The following is an 18088-nucleotide window of genomic DNA, read 5'->3' as shown; positions in this document are numbered from 1 at the left end:
GCACACACCTGCCTCACTACACTGGAGATCCCTTACCGATCCCTTTCACCTACCAGCCAGACAGACTCTCTGTCCCTCTCCCAGTTTACCCAAATCTATTAATTCTGTTCCTAGAGTGTGGCTGCCCCCATATTAAATATGCTTTGATTAGTTCTCCTAGCCTTTTCTGCTTAAGTAAAATTTGGATTTGTATGTTTGATACCACAGAGAGGCTATTATTTTTGCACTTTGTGTTTTTGCTTTATCCTTTTGTGTAAGATGTTGCCTTTCAGAGACCTGGTTTTGGTAAGACTCTCCAATCCAACCTTGTCTCTGGGCCCCCACAATCCTACTCTCCATACAGACCTCAAATCTAGACACTGGAATGCTAAACCTTTGTGCGTTGGCCTGGGCTATCTCACTGCTCATCTTTCTTTTTCTGGATTTACATTTCTGTTTCATTTTTTATTAAGAAAATTTTTTATTCATTTTACATACCAATCACAGATCTCTCTCTTCCCTCCTCCCACCCCTTCAGGCTACCCCCCAACCCACTCCCCACTCCCTCCCACAAGAAGGTAAGGCCTCCCATGGAGAGTCAGCAGAGCCTGGTACATTCAGTAGAGGCAAGTCCAAGCCCTCCCCCCTGCCTCAAGGCTGTTTGAGGTGTCCTGCCATAGGTAGTGGGCTCCAAAGAGCCAGCTCATATACCAAGAAAGGATCCTGATCCTACTGCCAGGGGGCCCCTTAAATAGATCAAGCTTCTGTTTTATTTTTAACCCCTTAAAATGCCTCTTACTTATAAGTTAACTAGTCCTTTAAAAATATGTTTAAATTATTCTGTTCAGGGTTTTTAGCTATTCTTTAATGAGAGGGGTTATGTGATATTTGATCTATCATATGACTGGAAATAGGATTTCAATATCTCCTTTCCTTTTACTTTTTAGTTTTCTCTGTGTTTTTGGCTCATTGCCTGACCTAAGTTTTACTGCTTCCTTATAAGCTACGTGGTATTCCCAGCATTACCGCAGCACAGAACCTGAGCTGTGGGGTGCGGTGTCCTGCTTTGCACTGGTCTCCAGTTGCGGAACCCCAGGTCTCCATCATTTCTCCCCATCACTCCCTCGGAGCTTCTTTCTGTGTGAAGCATAGCTGTTGTGTGGCTGTTATGTGCTTTGTGTGTGGTCCCTTCCAGAACTACAAACAAAAACGTAACAAAAAACATCTGAAGGCATTTATACTTCTGAGTCACCAGATCCATCCTGTTGATGGCCAGATAAAGTCAGGTCCAATTAGTAAGGGAAGGTAGAGTGGTGTCATTGAAATGATGGTGTGATCTCAGAAGAGAGCACTGGATCCCATAGATAGTTATGAGCTGCCATGTGGCTGCTGACAACTGAATTCAGAACTTTTGGAAGAGCAGCCAGTGCTCTTAATCACTGAGAAATCTCTTCAGCCCTGACAATGTGCTTTCTTAAGGGAAGAAATTAATCTGGGCACAGCAGCATATCCCTGTAATACCACTAGTCTCAATTCTTTTTTTGGTTGGTTGGTTGGTTGGGTGGTTTTTCAAGACAATGTTTCTCTATGTAGTTTTGGTGCCTGTCCTGGATCTCACTCTGCAGACCAGGTTGGCCTCAAACTCACAGAGATCCACCTGGCTCTACCTCCCGAGTGCTGGGATTAAAGGCGTGTATCACCACTCAAGTCTTAGGTGGAAGATCACTTGAGCCCAAGAGTTCAAATCTGGCCTGGGCACCACTAGGTGACTCCTCCATCTCAAAAAGAAAGAGAGAGAGAGAGAGAGAGAGAGAGAGAGAGAGAGAGAGAGAGAGAGAGAGAGAGAGAGAGAAACGAGTTGCCATTTCATTTGGAGATAAGGATAGGGGAACAGACAGGAAACAGCACCAGATCTTGGTATTGAAGGTCAAGCAGAAGCTCATTGGAAAGAAAAGAACAGCAAGAGAAAGGATCATCCCGGACAAAGGAGACCCTTGGATGAGCTAGTGAGGCATGCAGCAGCCCAGTGTGAGGGGCTGTGGTCCACAGCTTTGCTTACTAAGGCAAGAGTACATAAGGAGAATGGTGAAGTTAGGCATTGCTGAAGTGGGTAAAGGTCATGTGATGAGGGATTCTGAATGTTATTCTTAGAAGTGCAGACCTTCCAGAGGGCATACCGAATGCTTTTGAGTAGAGACTAACATGGACATACATGTTTTTAAAAGGTGATGGACATTCTTATCCTCCATCAACACAAATCCTTCAACTTTAAGTGATCACTTTCCCCTTGAATCCTGAACCGACTTGAGCCATCAGAATTAAAAGAAAAATCCCACGGCACTTTTCTCCCCCAAACGCCCCAGCTGCCTTGGATCCTGCTCAGGGACCTAAACCATCGTGTGCCGCAGCTGACCTGACACAGCTTGGACAGACCAAACTGGCCTTTCTCCAGCTGCCTAACATCCAGGGGGGTTATAAAAAAAAAAAAAAGAGGGCTTTTTGCATCATGTTAAAAGTAAATCTGCGTGCCGGGCGGTGGTGGCGCACGCCTTTAATCCCAGCACTCGGGAGGCAGAGCCAGGCGGATCTCTGTGAGTTCGAGGCCAGCCTGGTCTCCAAAGCGAGTTCCAGGAAAGGCGCAAAGCTACACAGAGAAACCCTGTCTCGAAAAACCAAAAAAAAAAAAAAAAAAAAAAAAAAAAGTAAATCTGTGTAAGTGAATGTAGCATGTTTCCAGGAGTAATAACACAAGGGTAAACTCTTTTTAGATTAGTCACTCTTCACTCCTATCTATATCAGTTTACTGCTCCTGAGTCTCTGTCACTGCAGTATTCTTAATTCTTCTTTGTTTCTAATTAGCTCCAGCCCAGGCTCTTTAATATTTGTATTCACAATGCCCAACCCAGAGTAGGCATTCTAGAGGTGCTGCTTACTAACAGACCGGCTAGATGAATCAAACAGCTATTTTAATGAGTATGTGTCCTTTCAAAGCATGCTGATATTGTAAATAGTTGGTTCCAGCTTTGGTGGCATCCATATTTAAGATGTAATATGAAAATCGCATTTAGAAACAAATAGAAAGCACTTCATTGTGTATTAAGTATTGAAGACAAATAAACAAATGGTATGGATGGTGCTCTCAAGTTTTTTACTATAGCTAGATATGTGTAAACCAAGCTAGGATAATAAGCATTATGATAGCTACATGGACATAATGCCAGAGGAAACTTCCAGTTCAGTTGAGAATTGGGCATCTGAGGAGAGTGATAGAGACAGCTCCCAGATGATCAGTCAAGTGACCTGCACTATGTCATGAATAAATAATGGGGGTTAGAATTTTGTTCTACTGTTTGTATATAATGATCTGGGATAATGGCTGGTAATGGTCTTGAGACCATCTGAATTCTGGAAGAAGAATAACACAGCAAATTAGTGTTTCCATATAAAAAGTATTCGTATTCTTTGTAAATTTTTATGTTGATTTATTTATTTAGTTATCAAGTATTTGTTGAGCATTCTTCTAGGTGAAACTAACACTATACACCAGGAGATTATGGCCTGTCTAGAAGCCACAGTGCCTCACACACAAAAAATACACTTCACAGAAATTCAAGACATCACATTCATCAGACCCAGAGTCATTCCTTGACAGTAAGCATGCAGACAAGAGAACCATGGCTTCAAGTGCTTGAGAATGGGTCATCATAAAGATGATGGGTCTTTAACCAATTGTACTACAAAGAGAGAGAAAATAAGACCAAGGAAATATATAACAAAAGGGAAGATTATTCTAGAGTGAGCAAACTTGAGAAGGGAAGGATAGAAACGGCATTGAAGATAGACTCTTAAAAGTACAGAGAATTACCAAATGTCAAATCCCATCCATGCCAAGCAGCACTGAAGAGAAGAAATAAAACAGGTATCAGATGTGCCCTGAAACTTCACATAATGCCATCTCACACCAGCAGCCCCTAGCTGGGTCCATCAGAGAGAAGGTCATAGTTGGAACCGTATGGAGCTTCTGTTGTTGTGGGTTTTTTTTTTCAATCATTGATGATTTAAAATGCTAGAAATTTTACATAAAATCTAGGTTCTTGGCTTATCTTTAGATAAAGACTGGAGAATGAGGCAGTGTTCAAGTGAGGCAATTCCTTCTTGACGTTATCATCCAGAGCTAGCTAGTTACAGCCCTCTTCAGATGAGCTCACAATAGCTCTTCAGCCTACTTCTCTCACTTAGGCTGTCTTTACCATCCCTGTGGTGTATTCATTTTTCAATCCTTGATTAAAACCCTAGCAAGAAGGAAATATATTTGCATAAATAATTATAATCTGAAGCGGAGGCCTAAATCCCTGTGGGAGTTAGTCCATTCTCTCAATAGCCATTTCATGTATTTCTTCTGATTGTCAAATCTCTTGCTGTGTTGGGGAAGTGCTAATTCTTGGGCTCTAGTACACATCCTAGTGAAGGACATGTGAGCTAGCACCCATCCAAAAATACTGCATTCCTTTACATATGCAAAGCACAGTGTGTCCAAGGAATAGATGGCACATGCGCCTGTCCATTCCTCTCTGATCTTCCCTCTTATTTAATAGAGAAACATTTTTTAAAAAAATTTGGACACAATAAAACCAACACACTGGAAATCTCTAGGCGCTGGGAAGAATGAAGAAGAGCAAACTACCGGAGAGAAAGCATGGAAGGGCAGGGATGAATTCCGGGGACTTGCATTTTTTTTCTTACATCTTATAAACACCGGATAAGATACTGGAGAATCCTGCATTCTGCAATTATCAACAGGCACAAACAAGCCAAAACCCTAAATCAACCCTTTCTCTCCAAACGAGGAGAAATTTATTATTTTTTAAACTTTTCATACAATATATTCTTATCATATTCTTTACCCTCCTCCCAGTTCTGCCAAATCCTCTCCATCTTCCTACCCACCTATTGTATGACAATACTTTTCCTGGAAAGACACGGCATACCCATCTACTACCCCAGATAGGAAGCCCACAGAAGAGCAAAGAACAGGTACCACCAAAGTCCAACTTGGTGTACCAATGAGTTTTATTGGTACAGGAGTGTGGGTGAGGAGTTATTTCCAGGAGCAGAAATAATTCATTTACTTCTATCACCAAATCCCAGCCTCGAATCGGTAAATGTCACAAAAGCTGGGAACCTGGAGCACACTACACAGCCTTCAGGCCTCTCACCAGGTTGGAGAGTGTCATTTCCAGGGGCCTTGATTGAACTAAGCCCCTTCCAGGCAGCTCAGCTAGTTTCTGCTTCTTCCGGGCAGCTGGTCTGGTCTCAGTCTTCTTTGCAGCAGCCTGGCTTGTCTGAGAATCACTCTCAGCAGTCTTTAACATTTACTCTTGGGAGGGAGGGGCCTAGTGAATCTGGTCGGTTTCAGGGACTTTCTGAGGCTATTTTGAGTTGTTTACTAAGTTTTAAGCAGAATCTCAGAGGAAACTGCTACACAACACCCAACTTCATATCTCTCTCTCTCTCTCTCTCTCTCTCTCTCTCTACTCTCTCTCTCTCTCTCTCTCTCTCTCTCTCCCTCCCTCCCTCCCTCCCTCCCTCCCTCCCTCCCTCCCTCCCTCCCTCCCCCCCCTCCCCCCCCTCCCTCCCTCCCCCTCCCTCCCTCCCTCCCTCCCTCCCTCCCCCCTCCCTCCAACATTAAAAATGAAACAAACCAAAACTTATTTAAGACTAAAAAGACAAAAAACACCAAATCATAACCACAGGAGGAAAAAAAAACAAAGAACATGGAGTTCATTTTGTGTTAGCCAACTACTCCTCATCTTGAGGCCTGCCTTGGAGTGTGGTGGATATACCCAATGTAACTCTATTGGAGAAAACTAAGTTCCCTTTCCCAGTTGGTATCAATTCAAATAGCTTCTTCTTGGTTAGGGGTGGGACTTTGTACTAGCTTTCCCTCCTCACTTCTGGGATTTTGTCTGACTTAAATGTGTGCAGTTATTGTACATGTTGTCACAGTTTTGATAATGCTACTCTGGCCCTACTGTAGCCAACCATGCAAGGAATGAAGCCTCTCAGCCCTGTGCTGTCACAAGTCTTCCCAGAGAAGTAAACTTCTCTATATTTCTACCAAGCAGCCAGGGAAAACAATTCTAAGATAGCTGTCCACATACTTCTTCCACTGAACTAAAGTCAGTAGACAGAATAAGAACTGAAATTCCACCCAGCCCAGCACCAATGAGGCAGAAAGATGAAGAGGAAAGTTGTACTACATTGGTGTGATTCAAATGAGAATTGTCCCCCATAGGCTCATGTAGTTGAGCACTAGGTCCCTAGCTGGTGGTGCTGTTTGGAGAGGTTGTGGAATCTTTAAGAAGTAGAGGCTTGCTGGAGGAAGTGTGTCACTGGGGGTGAGCTTTAACCTTGCCTTGGTTCCTGTTCTGTCTCTCTGCTTCCTGTGTGTGGATAAAAATGTGGTCGTTTTGTTTCCAGCTACCATGCCTTCCCTGGCATCATGGACTCTATCCCTCTGGAACTATAAGCTAAAATAAACCCTCCCTTCCCTAAGTTTATTTTGGTCACAGTATTTTATCAAAGAAATAGAAAAACTAACTAATAACAGGTCTTGAAACCTCTGACTATCTGGGAGTGCCAGTAGCACCCATATGTTTCATATGATGCCTGGACTCCAGGCATCTAGTGAAGGATATGTGAGCTAGCAACCACCCTGAAATATGCACTCCTATTACATATGAAACAGGAGGTAGAATGGATGAAATTCTCCACTTCTCCCTCTCTGGAGGGGAGTTAAACTCTCAGACTTCTGCAGTTGCCATGAGTGAAAATGCTTCACTGAGGAGGCATTACTGAATAGCCCTTCAACATGAGTGTGTGTGTGTGTGTGTGTGTGTGTGTGTGTGTGTGTGTGTGTGTGTGTGTGTTTAAGCAGATCAACTACCTGCAGAAAACATTATACAAGACCTAGCACCTTACAACTTAATACCCAAAATGTCTTGTCCCACTAAACATCAGGAGCCTCACATGAGAAAAGGCAGTCAACATTTTATAACACTGAATGGCACTGGAGTTGTCTGACAAGGATTTTGGAGTGGCTGTCATAGTTCACCACGTTGGCATCCTGCTTCTTCTGTGATGTCAGAACCCTCACACACTAGGATGTGGGTATTTGCAGTGCCTCCTCCAGCTTCTGTACCCTTCCTTTGGGCACCTGCATGATCACCAGAGTCTTCATCTTCTTCATCTTAGTCCTTCTCAATGTGTACAACCTAGGCCTAAAACCCATCACCATATATTGCTCTGCTTTCTCTTTTTCTCCAAATACTGATTTCTAACATAATAAAGAATGCATTCATACACTGAGTCAGTGGCTTATTATCAGAATGTAAATTCACCAGGGCAAGGAATTTCATGTAGTTTGAAAACATTCTGTGATGTGGGATGGTCTATATGTCAAATGTGTTGCTGATTGGTCAATGAATAAATCACTGATTGGCAGTGGCCAGGCAGGAAGTATAGGTGGGACAAGGAGGAGAATAGAGCTGGGAAGTGGAAGGCTGAGTCAGGGAGACACTGCCAGCCGCCATCAGGATAAGGAAGATGTAAAGTACCGGTAAGCCACAAGCCACGTGGCAAGGTATAGATTAATAGAAATGGATTAATTTAAGCTGTAAGAACAGTTAGCAAGAAGCCTGCCACGGCCATACAGTTTGAAACCAATATAAGTCTCTGTGTTTATTTGATCGGGTTTGAGCGGCTTGGGACTGGCGGGTGAGAGAGATTTGTCCTGACTGTGGGCCAGGCAGGAAAACTCAAGCTACAATTCTGAGAACCCACCCACCTAGAAAAAGCCCTGGTACAGTAAGTGCCTATCCAATGTTTGTAGTCTATAGTGAATTAGCTGTATGTCGATTCTTCTCTGACAGCATATCACTATATACTGTATTACTTAAAGTTTAAGCTGGGATGTGCATTTGACACTCTTACAGTGAGATTCAACATAGATATATCATTTTAAGCATGGAAATGAGATTGCAAATAAACTCTCCATATTATTAGCATAAAGATATATTGGATAGCTCTTTACTATCCATATATCATTGAGAGTGAAATAAAGGAACTTTAGTCTTTGAAACTGAGATGTTTAGAAGAGAAAGGTATATGATAGAAAGGCTCCTTGGTCAAATTGAAGGCTGACAGGACATATTTTTTTAATTGATGTTGAGGAAAATTGAATGAAGAGCTAGTGAGATGGCTTAGCTGGTAAAAGTAGCTAACTGCACTAGCCTGATGTAAGGTTGATCCTTAGAAACCATCGTAAAATGAAAGAAGTGACTTCCAAAAGCTGGCCTCTGGCACACACACACACACACACACACACACACACACACACACACACACATACACACATACACGATAAAATAATAATAATAATTTTTTAAGTAAATTGATTTAGGTCCAGGGGAAATGTCTTACTTAGTTGGGAAAGTGTTTGCTAAGTAAGTAAGCATCTAACATGAGTTCAAACCCCAGGACCCACAAAAATATTCCGGCATGATGGCACACATTTGTGATCTCAGCACTGGGGGCAGAGACAGGTGAATCCCTGGGGCTCTCTAGCCAGTCAACTTAACCTAATCATTGAGTTCAAAGTCAGTGAGAAATATTGCCTCAAGAAGTAGACAGTACCCTAGGACTGTCACCCAAGGTTCACCCACCTCTAGCCTCCACACACATGCATGTCATTGGCACACACCTGAACACTAACGTATCACAGAGAGAGAGAAGGAAAAGAGAAATGAATCAACCTGTAGATTCTTTATCCCAAGCGTGGGTTTTGGGGGGTTTTTTTGTTTGTTTTGTTTTGTTTTGTTTTTTTGTCTTGTTTGTTTTGGTTTTGTTCTTGTTTTTCTGGGAACCTCAATTCACATTTGTCTCCATCTGCTTCAGAATATCTTCACGGGGGTGTATGACTATTAGCTGAAACAGGAAATGCCTAGCCATCCTCATCCTCTCAAGCCTGCATCCCATGCCTTCTCTTTTTGCCAGCCACTTAGTAGCTCTCTCACCTTCTCCCATGCCCCACCACATCTTCCTTCAAATTCTTCTCCTCTCTGTCACTCATTTTCATCCTCACGGTTCTCAGTCTTCCTCCTGTCACTGTTTCATACCTGGGTTTCTTTAAAAAAAAAAAATCTAGCTGGTTTTCCTGCCTCCCATCACATCTGCAGCTCAACAGTATGCATGACCACTTCTTAATCTTATTCATTTAAATAGTCCAAGTGCCTCAGATTCCAGGGCATTCTACTGCCAGCAATGTCCAGTCTGATCCAGTCTGATCCCTCTCCTCATCTCTCCTTTATTTCCATTCTGTTGAGTAGTACTTGATGATCAATACAATTGCAGATTTTTTTAAGAGAAAAAGTGGAAGAAACATCGATTGAAGGTGTTTCAGAAATGGTGCTGCATGGGATGTTGATAGTTGTGATGAGAACTCAGGTATCTGCCCTCATAGGACCTTTCATAGTCTGCAAATGCATTTTACCATATGAAGCCACCACCATTGTAGTAGGTAGTGAACAGCTGGTACCACATATTCCCACAAAAGTAAAAGAAAGCAGAATCTGAGTGGGGTCACCCTGTGAGCTGTGTTCTCCATTTGTTTCTACAGGGAGCCCCGCAAGGTAGTCCTTCACAAAGGCTCCACTGGCCTGGGCTTCAACATTGTGGGCGGGGAAGATGGAGAAGGTATTTTTGTATCCTTCATTCTGGCTGGTGGACCAGCAGACCTGAGTGGGGAGCTCCAGAGAGGAGACCAGATCTTATCGGTGAGTATGTCTCTTTAATATTCTTTCCATCTATATCTAGCATCAGGTTTGGGAGCATTGCAGATGAGGTGGTCCATAGGTACTTGATGCTTGTTACTTTACTCCTCTTGAATAAAGGTGTATGAGGCTCTAGTGTCTTCTTTTAGATGGTGATACATATCTGTTTGCAATAGAACATTGAGAAACAGGCCTTATTAAAATGGTATACCATTTGTTTATTGAGATACAATCTCCCCAGAACTTGTGACCACACTCCTAAAACTTCAGTTTTATAATATAGTTTGATGCATATAAGTATGTAAGAGAATGCCACTGGGTATGGTGATGGTGATAAGTGGCAGTGGGCAGCATTCACCTAAGTTCAAGAATTACCAGCAGCAACAACAAAAAATTTAAAAGAGAATTACCAGTAAAAACGTTCTAAGCATATATTATTTGCTAGTAATTTTATTAAAGTGAAGTTTAAGGTCACTTTACTAAGGTATCTGATAAACAAAAACCTGTACCTATTTAGTATATACAACTGAATGTGTTTAGAAAAATGTGCATTTCTATGAATCTCTTATCATGGGGTACCATCATAAATATATCCATCATCTCTAATATTTCTCCTAATATTCTGTCTGTGGTGTTGTCACTTAAAACACACTTATATCACACCTAACCCATTAACAAAAAAATGTTAAGCAGGCTAGAGAAATGGCCCAGTCTGTAAGATGCCGGCTGGGCAAGCATCAGGAACTGAGTTCAGATCCCCAGCACTCCTAAAAACCTGGGCACAGTGCTACACACCTATATTCCCAGTGCCATGAAGGTAGACAGAGGAAAACAGTCAGTGTCAACCTCTGGTACACACACAGACACACACACACACACACACACACACACACACACACACACACACACTGAAAAGAATTAAATATACAGTACACACAGTATTATTAACTGTAGGTACTATGCTGTAACATAGATTTAGAGATCGTATTCATCTTTCATAACTATAAAATTTATTTTCAAGTTTCATGAAGGTATCTCCCCATGTTTATATGAGAGAATCAGACCCACTAATAATGAGTAATGTCAAAGTTTAGCAAGTTAATGTATATGATTAATTTCTTAGCTATCAAAAATTTGAGTAAAGTTTCAAATTTAAGGTCCAGTTCTACTGGCCCTGTCCTTTCTTGCTTCCTCCCTTTTGTTTTTCCTTTTCTCTTGCTTTCTTATATTTTCTCGTGTGTGTTCGTGTACTTATTGACTGTTTTTACCACATAAAGCTTCCTCCCTGGTGTAGTGGATAGTTAAATCCATTGCTAATGTTCATAATCATATTAGAGTTTTGGTAATAATGTAAATAATAGAGAATTACATAAGGATTCTAGTTCTTATAGAAGATTATGGTTCATAATTCAATAAAGCACATAGCTTTTTATTCTTACTGTATACTGAGAAAAATTGTTTTCATTTTATAGCTATGATTTATAGACAGAATTTTTCAAGACACCTTAATTTGTTAGCTTTTATTCCAATCCCTTAAATAAATGAACAAATCTCTCTCCCTCCATTCTATTGCTGCCTCTTTCTCTACCCTTATTTTATACTCCTATCTATCTATCTATCTAACACACACACACACACACACACACACACACACACACACACACAGGTACACATACAATTTCCCTAAATAGTATGCAGCAGTTGACCTGAATACAGACAATTCCCAGAAGTCCACATGAATGGCACTCGCTTGTGTGTCACTATGGTTCTTCCATATACTCAGACCTCTACCATCCAAGAGCTCGCAACTCACTGGATGCTAAATCTGAGAGATGTGTTGCAAGGTCTCATACAAGGACCTTTTTCTGTCATCCAAGGGCTAAGCAATGTCTTTGACACTTAAATGACATACAGTATATACCAGACAGTTATTCAGCCTTATTGCCTATGTTGTTAACATGTCACTTTCGTCACTACCTGGTAAGATCTCTGAAAGAAAATTCCCTGTCTTAAAAGGAATTTAGCACATTTAGTACAGTGACTGTTTCATAGTGTTTGTTTGAAAGAAGTCATTATAGCATAAGAGTCTGATTCTGAAATATTCCATAAGTAGACAGTAACCTTAAGTAGACATACAAGGGAATTTGTACTCTGGGTAGCCATCCTGTCATCTCTTCATGGTCAGCACTCACATGGTCACAGCACATTCTCAGACAGAAGCACTTTTACATGAACTGAGCCATGACCTTCCTTAAGGAGATGACAACTCTCATGGTAAGTTCCTGTTTCTCCAACTTTCCACACTGGAACTGAGATTCCAGAAGGACAAATGATTTCTCTCAGCTCCATCACTACTGACTATGTAGTTAGACTAACTCCTCTTGACTCAAAATCTGAGTCTTCCCTCTACACAGCAGTCTTTAAAATTCTTGGTGCTCATTGCTCTGATCTCATGCTGTGGTTGGAAACTCTAAAGCACTAATACATGTGGGGCTTTTCATTCAGGCAGTATTTATAGCTGATTTAATCTTATAGCCGCACTAAATATTATTACACTCAGTTTAAGGAGGATGAAACTGAAGCAAGAATGTTCTATCAGATTCTTTATTTCCACCAAAGTAGGAAACCTAAGAAGCCATGAGTTTCGTTCTGACTTCTATCCAATGTGACAAAATACAGAGGATAAAGACTGTGTATGACTCAAAAGAAGAAAACTCAAAAGTATTTCTGCCTTTAATAGTAGATGTATCAAATTAAATATTAGAAGCACAAATGAAGTAAGGCAATGAACCAGATAATAGTCTTAAAAATTATAATTCATGGGACTTGACAGTCTCTGAATTTCTAATGGCATGGCCTTTATTATACACAACATTTGCAAAAGAATTAGATGGCAAAAATATTATCTGGAAGTTATTCCCCATTGGAAAGGAACAGGGAACATTTTTTTTTCTTTTTAACTTGCTTGAGTTTATTTAACTTTCAGTAGAAAGCATCTAATTTCAAGTTAAGTGCTGTAGTTCTTGAGTAACTATCTGAGAAAAAGGAAACCTTGAGAGTCTCTAATGATATAAAAGATTGGAAGGAAATGACAAATTAGAATTATGAACAGTGCAATGTGAAAGATACAGAATTTCACATCCACAGCTTCAACTGACCATTAAAAGCAAGGGGTGCATTCCCAAAAAAACACAAAGCAAAAACTTTGACAGTCAAAGCTAAATAAAAACTCTATACATGACCTCCCCCAACAGCCATAACTGGCTTAATCTTGGGCAGGTTTTCTAGGCAACCATAGCTGCTGTGAATTCCTGAGTGTGGCAGATAGGTTATTCTCGGATGACCTTGCTTCCCAGAAGTCCTCCCAACTTCTGGCTCTTTCAATCTTCCTACCCTCTGTCTGCAACATTTCCTGTGCTTCCAGATAAGAGGGTGTGATGTAGATATTTCTGATGTTTTTTAAGTATCAGATAACCATGACTAAGGTAGAATTGGTATGGCTTAGATTTTTGTTTTTGTTTTAGAGAGGGTTTAGACTAGGTCTGTAACCCACCCCCCAAGAAGAATGTTTCACAAAATAGTTGAAGTGGATTGCTGCCATAGTTTCTTAGTAACAAGTGTCTTCACTGAAGAACTTGTCAAAACCTCTGTGTATCAGTGTGCCCTGGGAATGTCCCGAAGGCAGAAAAACCAGTAGATGGCTTTTACAAACTTCTTTAGCCACCAAACCCTTACATAACCCATACCTTGGAGGACAGTAAGGTGAGAAGTATGTGGGTAGATATTTTTATACTTCCCATAGTTAACCATTTCTTATACTCTTTTTATTATATTTTTAATTTAGCAAACAATGGGTTTCATCATGACATTTTCATCCATATATGCCAATGCATATTGTTCTTTGCCCCCCTCCTCCACTTCCCTCCCCTAGCCTATCTGCCTCATCTTTCTAGGCCCCTCCTAACCCTTCCAGTCACTCTCCCTCTTCTTTTGGGAATTCCATTTCCTTCACCCCACTCCCCTTGCAGACACAGGATTGTGGGCGCCATCTAGTGTTTAGTGTTGTGTACTGTCTGAACACATTGCCTGTCAACTTGAAGCCATATTCCATTGTGGAGACTTACTCCTTCCTGTTCCCACCAGATCTTCAGCCTGAAGTAGCTAAGATAATGAAAAATTTTTAAAAGTCATCATCTTAGGTTACATTTCATACATGTATTGTGGGTGATCTTTTTTCTGTAATTTCTCCCTTACATAATTTATTTGGGATTCATTGTAGAAAGAAATTCCAGCCATTGAACCACCTTCTTTTTTTTTGTTTGTTTGTTTTGGTTTTTCGAGACAGGGTTTCTCTGTGTAGCTTTGGAGCCTGTTCTGGAACTCACTCTGTAGCCCAGGCTGGCCTCAAACTCACAGAGATCCACCTGCCTCTGCCTCCCGAGTGCTGGGATTAAAGGCGTGCGCCACCACCGCCTGGTTGAACCACCTTCTTGAAGTATTCTCAAGACAGATTTTAGGGCATTCACCGGGCAAATACATTAACTAGTACAGTGGCCTCCTCTGGCAATCTTCCTGCAGAAGGGACCGTAGAAATGCTTCTGATATTGTTTGTTTCGGTGTTCTGTTATGGGGGAAAATGTGAACCAAGTGTGTTCTGGAGGCTGGGAAATCCAGAAGCACAAGGCCATCACCTCCTGGGGCCCCTCTGGCTGCACTAGAACAGAAAGAGAATATCCTGTGACAACACAAAGCAAGCATACAAGATGAAGTCTCTCCCTCTCTGGAAAGCCACTAATGCTAACATGAGAGCACCGTCCCATCCTTATTACCTTCCAAGGGCCCAGCAACTTCCAAACACCGTTAACATATTAATCTAAGGAGTTAATTCACAACATGTAAACTGTGACTTATGCTCTTAACCCCTAACAGTCCAGCTCTGCCCTAAGAGCCCTCTAATCTTGTTGGTTGCCAAGGGTGTACATACAAACACCTGGGTCACATACAGCCTTCCAGTCCTTGGAAAGAACAAGCCTTCCATGCCGCATCATCCTTTCTTGCCTTCTCTAAAGCTTTTCAGTGGCTTTCTGTTGTCCTTAAATGCTAACATGTTAATGTGGTATACAAGGTATGGAAGCATCTGGCTTCTGCCCACCAGTGAAGCCTCATTTACACTACTTCCTCCACACTCACTCATACTCCAGCCACCCTGGCTTTTCCTTGCCTCTAGTTAGGGGTACTACTAAAACCTCCTAACATCTGGGTTCAACCCTGCAGGCAGTCCACACAATGGCTAGTCACAATATGACAACTGAAGGCCTGTGAGGAGGTATAAGATTCCAAGGAGCCAGGATTCTGAGTCACTCAGGAAGACTCATGATAACAACAACTTAACTAGCTGTCGAGAAGCATCCAACTATTGTAACAAGAGCAAGAACTGTGTTGAGAAGCAAGGTCTGAGCAATAGTCCTGGTAGGCTGACCTCTCTCCTGCTCTAGAATTCCTCTGACAAGGAACTTGAAGTAAATAGGGATCTTTTGCTATCTAGAAAAGACTGGAGAGCTGGGTTCACCAGGCTCCTTTTGGGAAATACCACCCCCCCCCCATTCTCTGGCATGGAATCTAGCTGTATGACATAGTAAATGGGGAAAAACTCAATAAACATAATGGGCACAGTGAGAACCAAAGTTAGCATTGCCACTTTCCAGTTACATTCCTCAAGTCTCACTTATTTGAAGTGTTATTATCATACATAAGACAGCTCAAGTTGAAAATAGCACAGCAGTGAACATGTCCTTCAAGGCATATCTGTGGCAGATATCCCACAGAATGACTGCTGAACTACTCAGCTGTAAACAGCCTTCTGAAGCCCAAAATTCAATTCAGGGGAACTAGCACCATTTTGTCTCACAGCAGTATTTCTAAACTGTGCACGTATAACACCAGAACTGTGAGAATACCCCATGCAAAGTGTTCACAGTCCAACAATGAAGCAGAGAAACCAAACAGAAATTGGGAGGCTATAAAAGTGTTTTCTAGTCCTATTGAATTGAGGGACTTTTCCCCCTGGCACACAGATTACTATCATATGAAGTGTGTTTGGGACATTCTGCCTTAAACTGATCTCTAGCAAACTCATACATATATTGGCTTTGGGAGAAATAAGACTGAGACTATAAGGTCCTTCTAGAGCATCCCCTAATTGAATAAAGTGACTAAGTGCTAAGGACGTGATATAAGAGTGTAGTTTACGTCCTTGGTGAGCGTGGCGCCTCGTGAAGAACAAGACACATGAACAGGTGACTTCCAATATTGAAAGCTAATATAAAATGTCCAGATCCACTGGGCCCACTTTATACAGGGGCCACTTTCCTACAAAGGGGACCAGAAGGCAGAAGAAATAGAGAAGCTGAGATAAAATACCTAGCATCAGCTGGATAATTGCTTCACACCAAGCACTGTGTTAAATACTGTACTACAATCTCTTGAATTCACACCAATCACTTGATTGACTTGAAGGCGCAGAGAAATTCAATAATGTGCCTGAGATCACACCGATTATCAGTACTGACAGTGGTATTTGAACTGCTATTGCTTCGGATTTCAAACTGATACCCTTATTGCAACTCCAGACTTCAGAAAGGAAATTGAATGTGGCACTTCATTTATGTCTGAGACTGTCCACACTCAGTTATTGGGAAAAAACACATATAATGCCTACTATAATAGAACACTTATACAGACATGTGTGAGCCACCTAGGAAGCCATTGTGCCTTTGGACTCCAAGGTGCTTCCAAACATCTAGATCCTTGGACATGTCACTGGAAATCAAGACTGCCTCTCATTTGCTTCTGTATTCCCTTTAGTGAATTTGGACCCAGTCTATCAAAGGCCCTAAGAAAACATAGGACAACTCTCAGTGGTATTATCTGGACCTCTAGCCCACTGGCCCTGTGTACCCTCAAGATTCAGAATATCCTAAAGCTTTAAGCTTTCTAGCTAATGGAATGTATTTACCAATTCAGACAGATCCTGTTGACTAGTAGGAAATCCCATAAATCAGAAAAATACTAATATTATGCTACATACTTAAATACTAAAAAAAATGAATGTTTCTTTTAAACCAGCTATGGCTTATTCTTTAAAAAAAAAAAATGGTCCATTTAGGTGAGTAGGAGTTTCTTCTATACAACCTAACTCCTCTTGGTAGACATTCAGAATGTGCTGTGACAGCTGATCCCAGACAAAGGACAAAGCTTACCAAGAGTGGAAACTCTGAGAAAAGGCATGGCCATCAACTAAAATGGAGTAACTCGGTAGCAGTTTGGTTTTGCCTCTGACTAATCTAGCTTGGTAGTTCATCACCCTTATGTTTATGCCATTGTTCACATGTTCAAAGCCCGTTACTGGGAGCATCATCTCACCTCCGCTGCATCCTTTCAGATAAGTAGAGAAATGATCACTTCCATGTAGGAGAAGAAGGAACCGTAGATACTTTCTAATGTGGAACCAGACTGACCCCAAGCACGAGCTTCCTTCTGTCACCCCCAGATGCTTAGCTGTGCTGCGCTCAGCTCTCCCAGTGTCCCTGATGGGAGCCTGCATAGAGGACTTACCTGCTGGAGTTCTTGACTCCAAGCAAATGTTATTCGCTCTGGGTAATTTAAAGAACCAACAACAAGAAAAATGAGTTTGTTAGAGAAATAATTGATAGCTCATAGGATCTTCAGAAAATTGTAAGAAATGCAGCTCAAGGGCCAGCTACTTGAGGGTGCTCCCAAGGCATCACCTTTGGCTACTTGAGGGTGCTCCCGAGGCATCACCTTTGGCTACTTGCACCTAAGTTGCACTCTGCATTGCTCTGAAAAAAAAAATCTCCTCTCTTTCTTCCTCTCTCTCTCTCTCTCTCTCTCTCTCTCTCTCTCTCTCTCTCTCTCTCTCTGTCTCCCCGGTATAGGATGCTGGGTCCCAGCCCCTGTCCATGAAAAGACTATCTGCCCCATCCAGTGTCTCTAACAAGGCAGGGCTGTTTTGGATTGTTTTAAAACAAGGATCTGAGATCTTTGGGCTTGTAGAGCTCTACAAAAGGAATCTTTAGATCTACAGTGTTAAGAATTGCAATTACCTCCTAAACAATAGAAATGATTTCTGGAGTGTGGCCTCCAATGGCACAAGCCTGAGAGAATGAAAAGTGTGGAAAAGATGACAGAAAGGGTCCTAAATACTGGGAACAACCCATGGTTTGTCTATTGTTGTCTTGCAGATCAAATTCTAAAATTCA

The 18088-nt window shown here is 41.6% G+C and overlaps 1 protein-coding gene across 30 annotated transcripts in view; it reads left to right on the top strand.

Moving 5' to 3' along the window:
• The window catches only part of Dlg2 (discs large MAGUK scaffold protein 2), a 1877153-nt gene that overhangs the window by 1523640 nt on the left and 335425 nt on the right, over nt 1-18088 (top strand). For all 30 annotated transcript variants that reach the window (XM_052714317.1, XM_052714325.1, XM_052714324.1 and 27 more), the window contains one exon: nt 9656-9812. In XM_052714317.1, coding sequence (XP_052570277.1) covers nt 9656-9812 — 157 coding nt within the window. The remainder of the gene's footprint in view (nt 1-9655; nt 9813-18088) is intronic.

Source organism: Peromyscus californicus, unplaced genomic scaffold (genome assembly GCF_007827085.1).
Source record: "Peromyscus californicus insignis strain IS unplaced genomic scaffold, ASM782708v3 Scaffold_4__1_contigs__length_199733344, whole genome shotgun sequence".
Taxonomy (NCBI): domain Eukaryota; kingdom Metazoa; phylum Chordata; class Mammalia; order Rodentia; family Cricetidae; genus Peromyscus; species Peromyscus californicus.
Note: the sequence above shows the minus strand (reverse complement) of the source record. Positions and strands in the feature narration are given on the sequence as shown.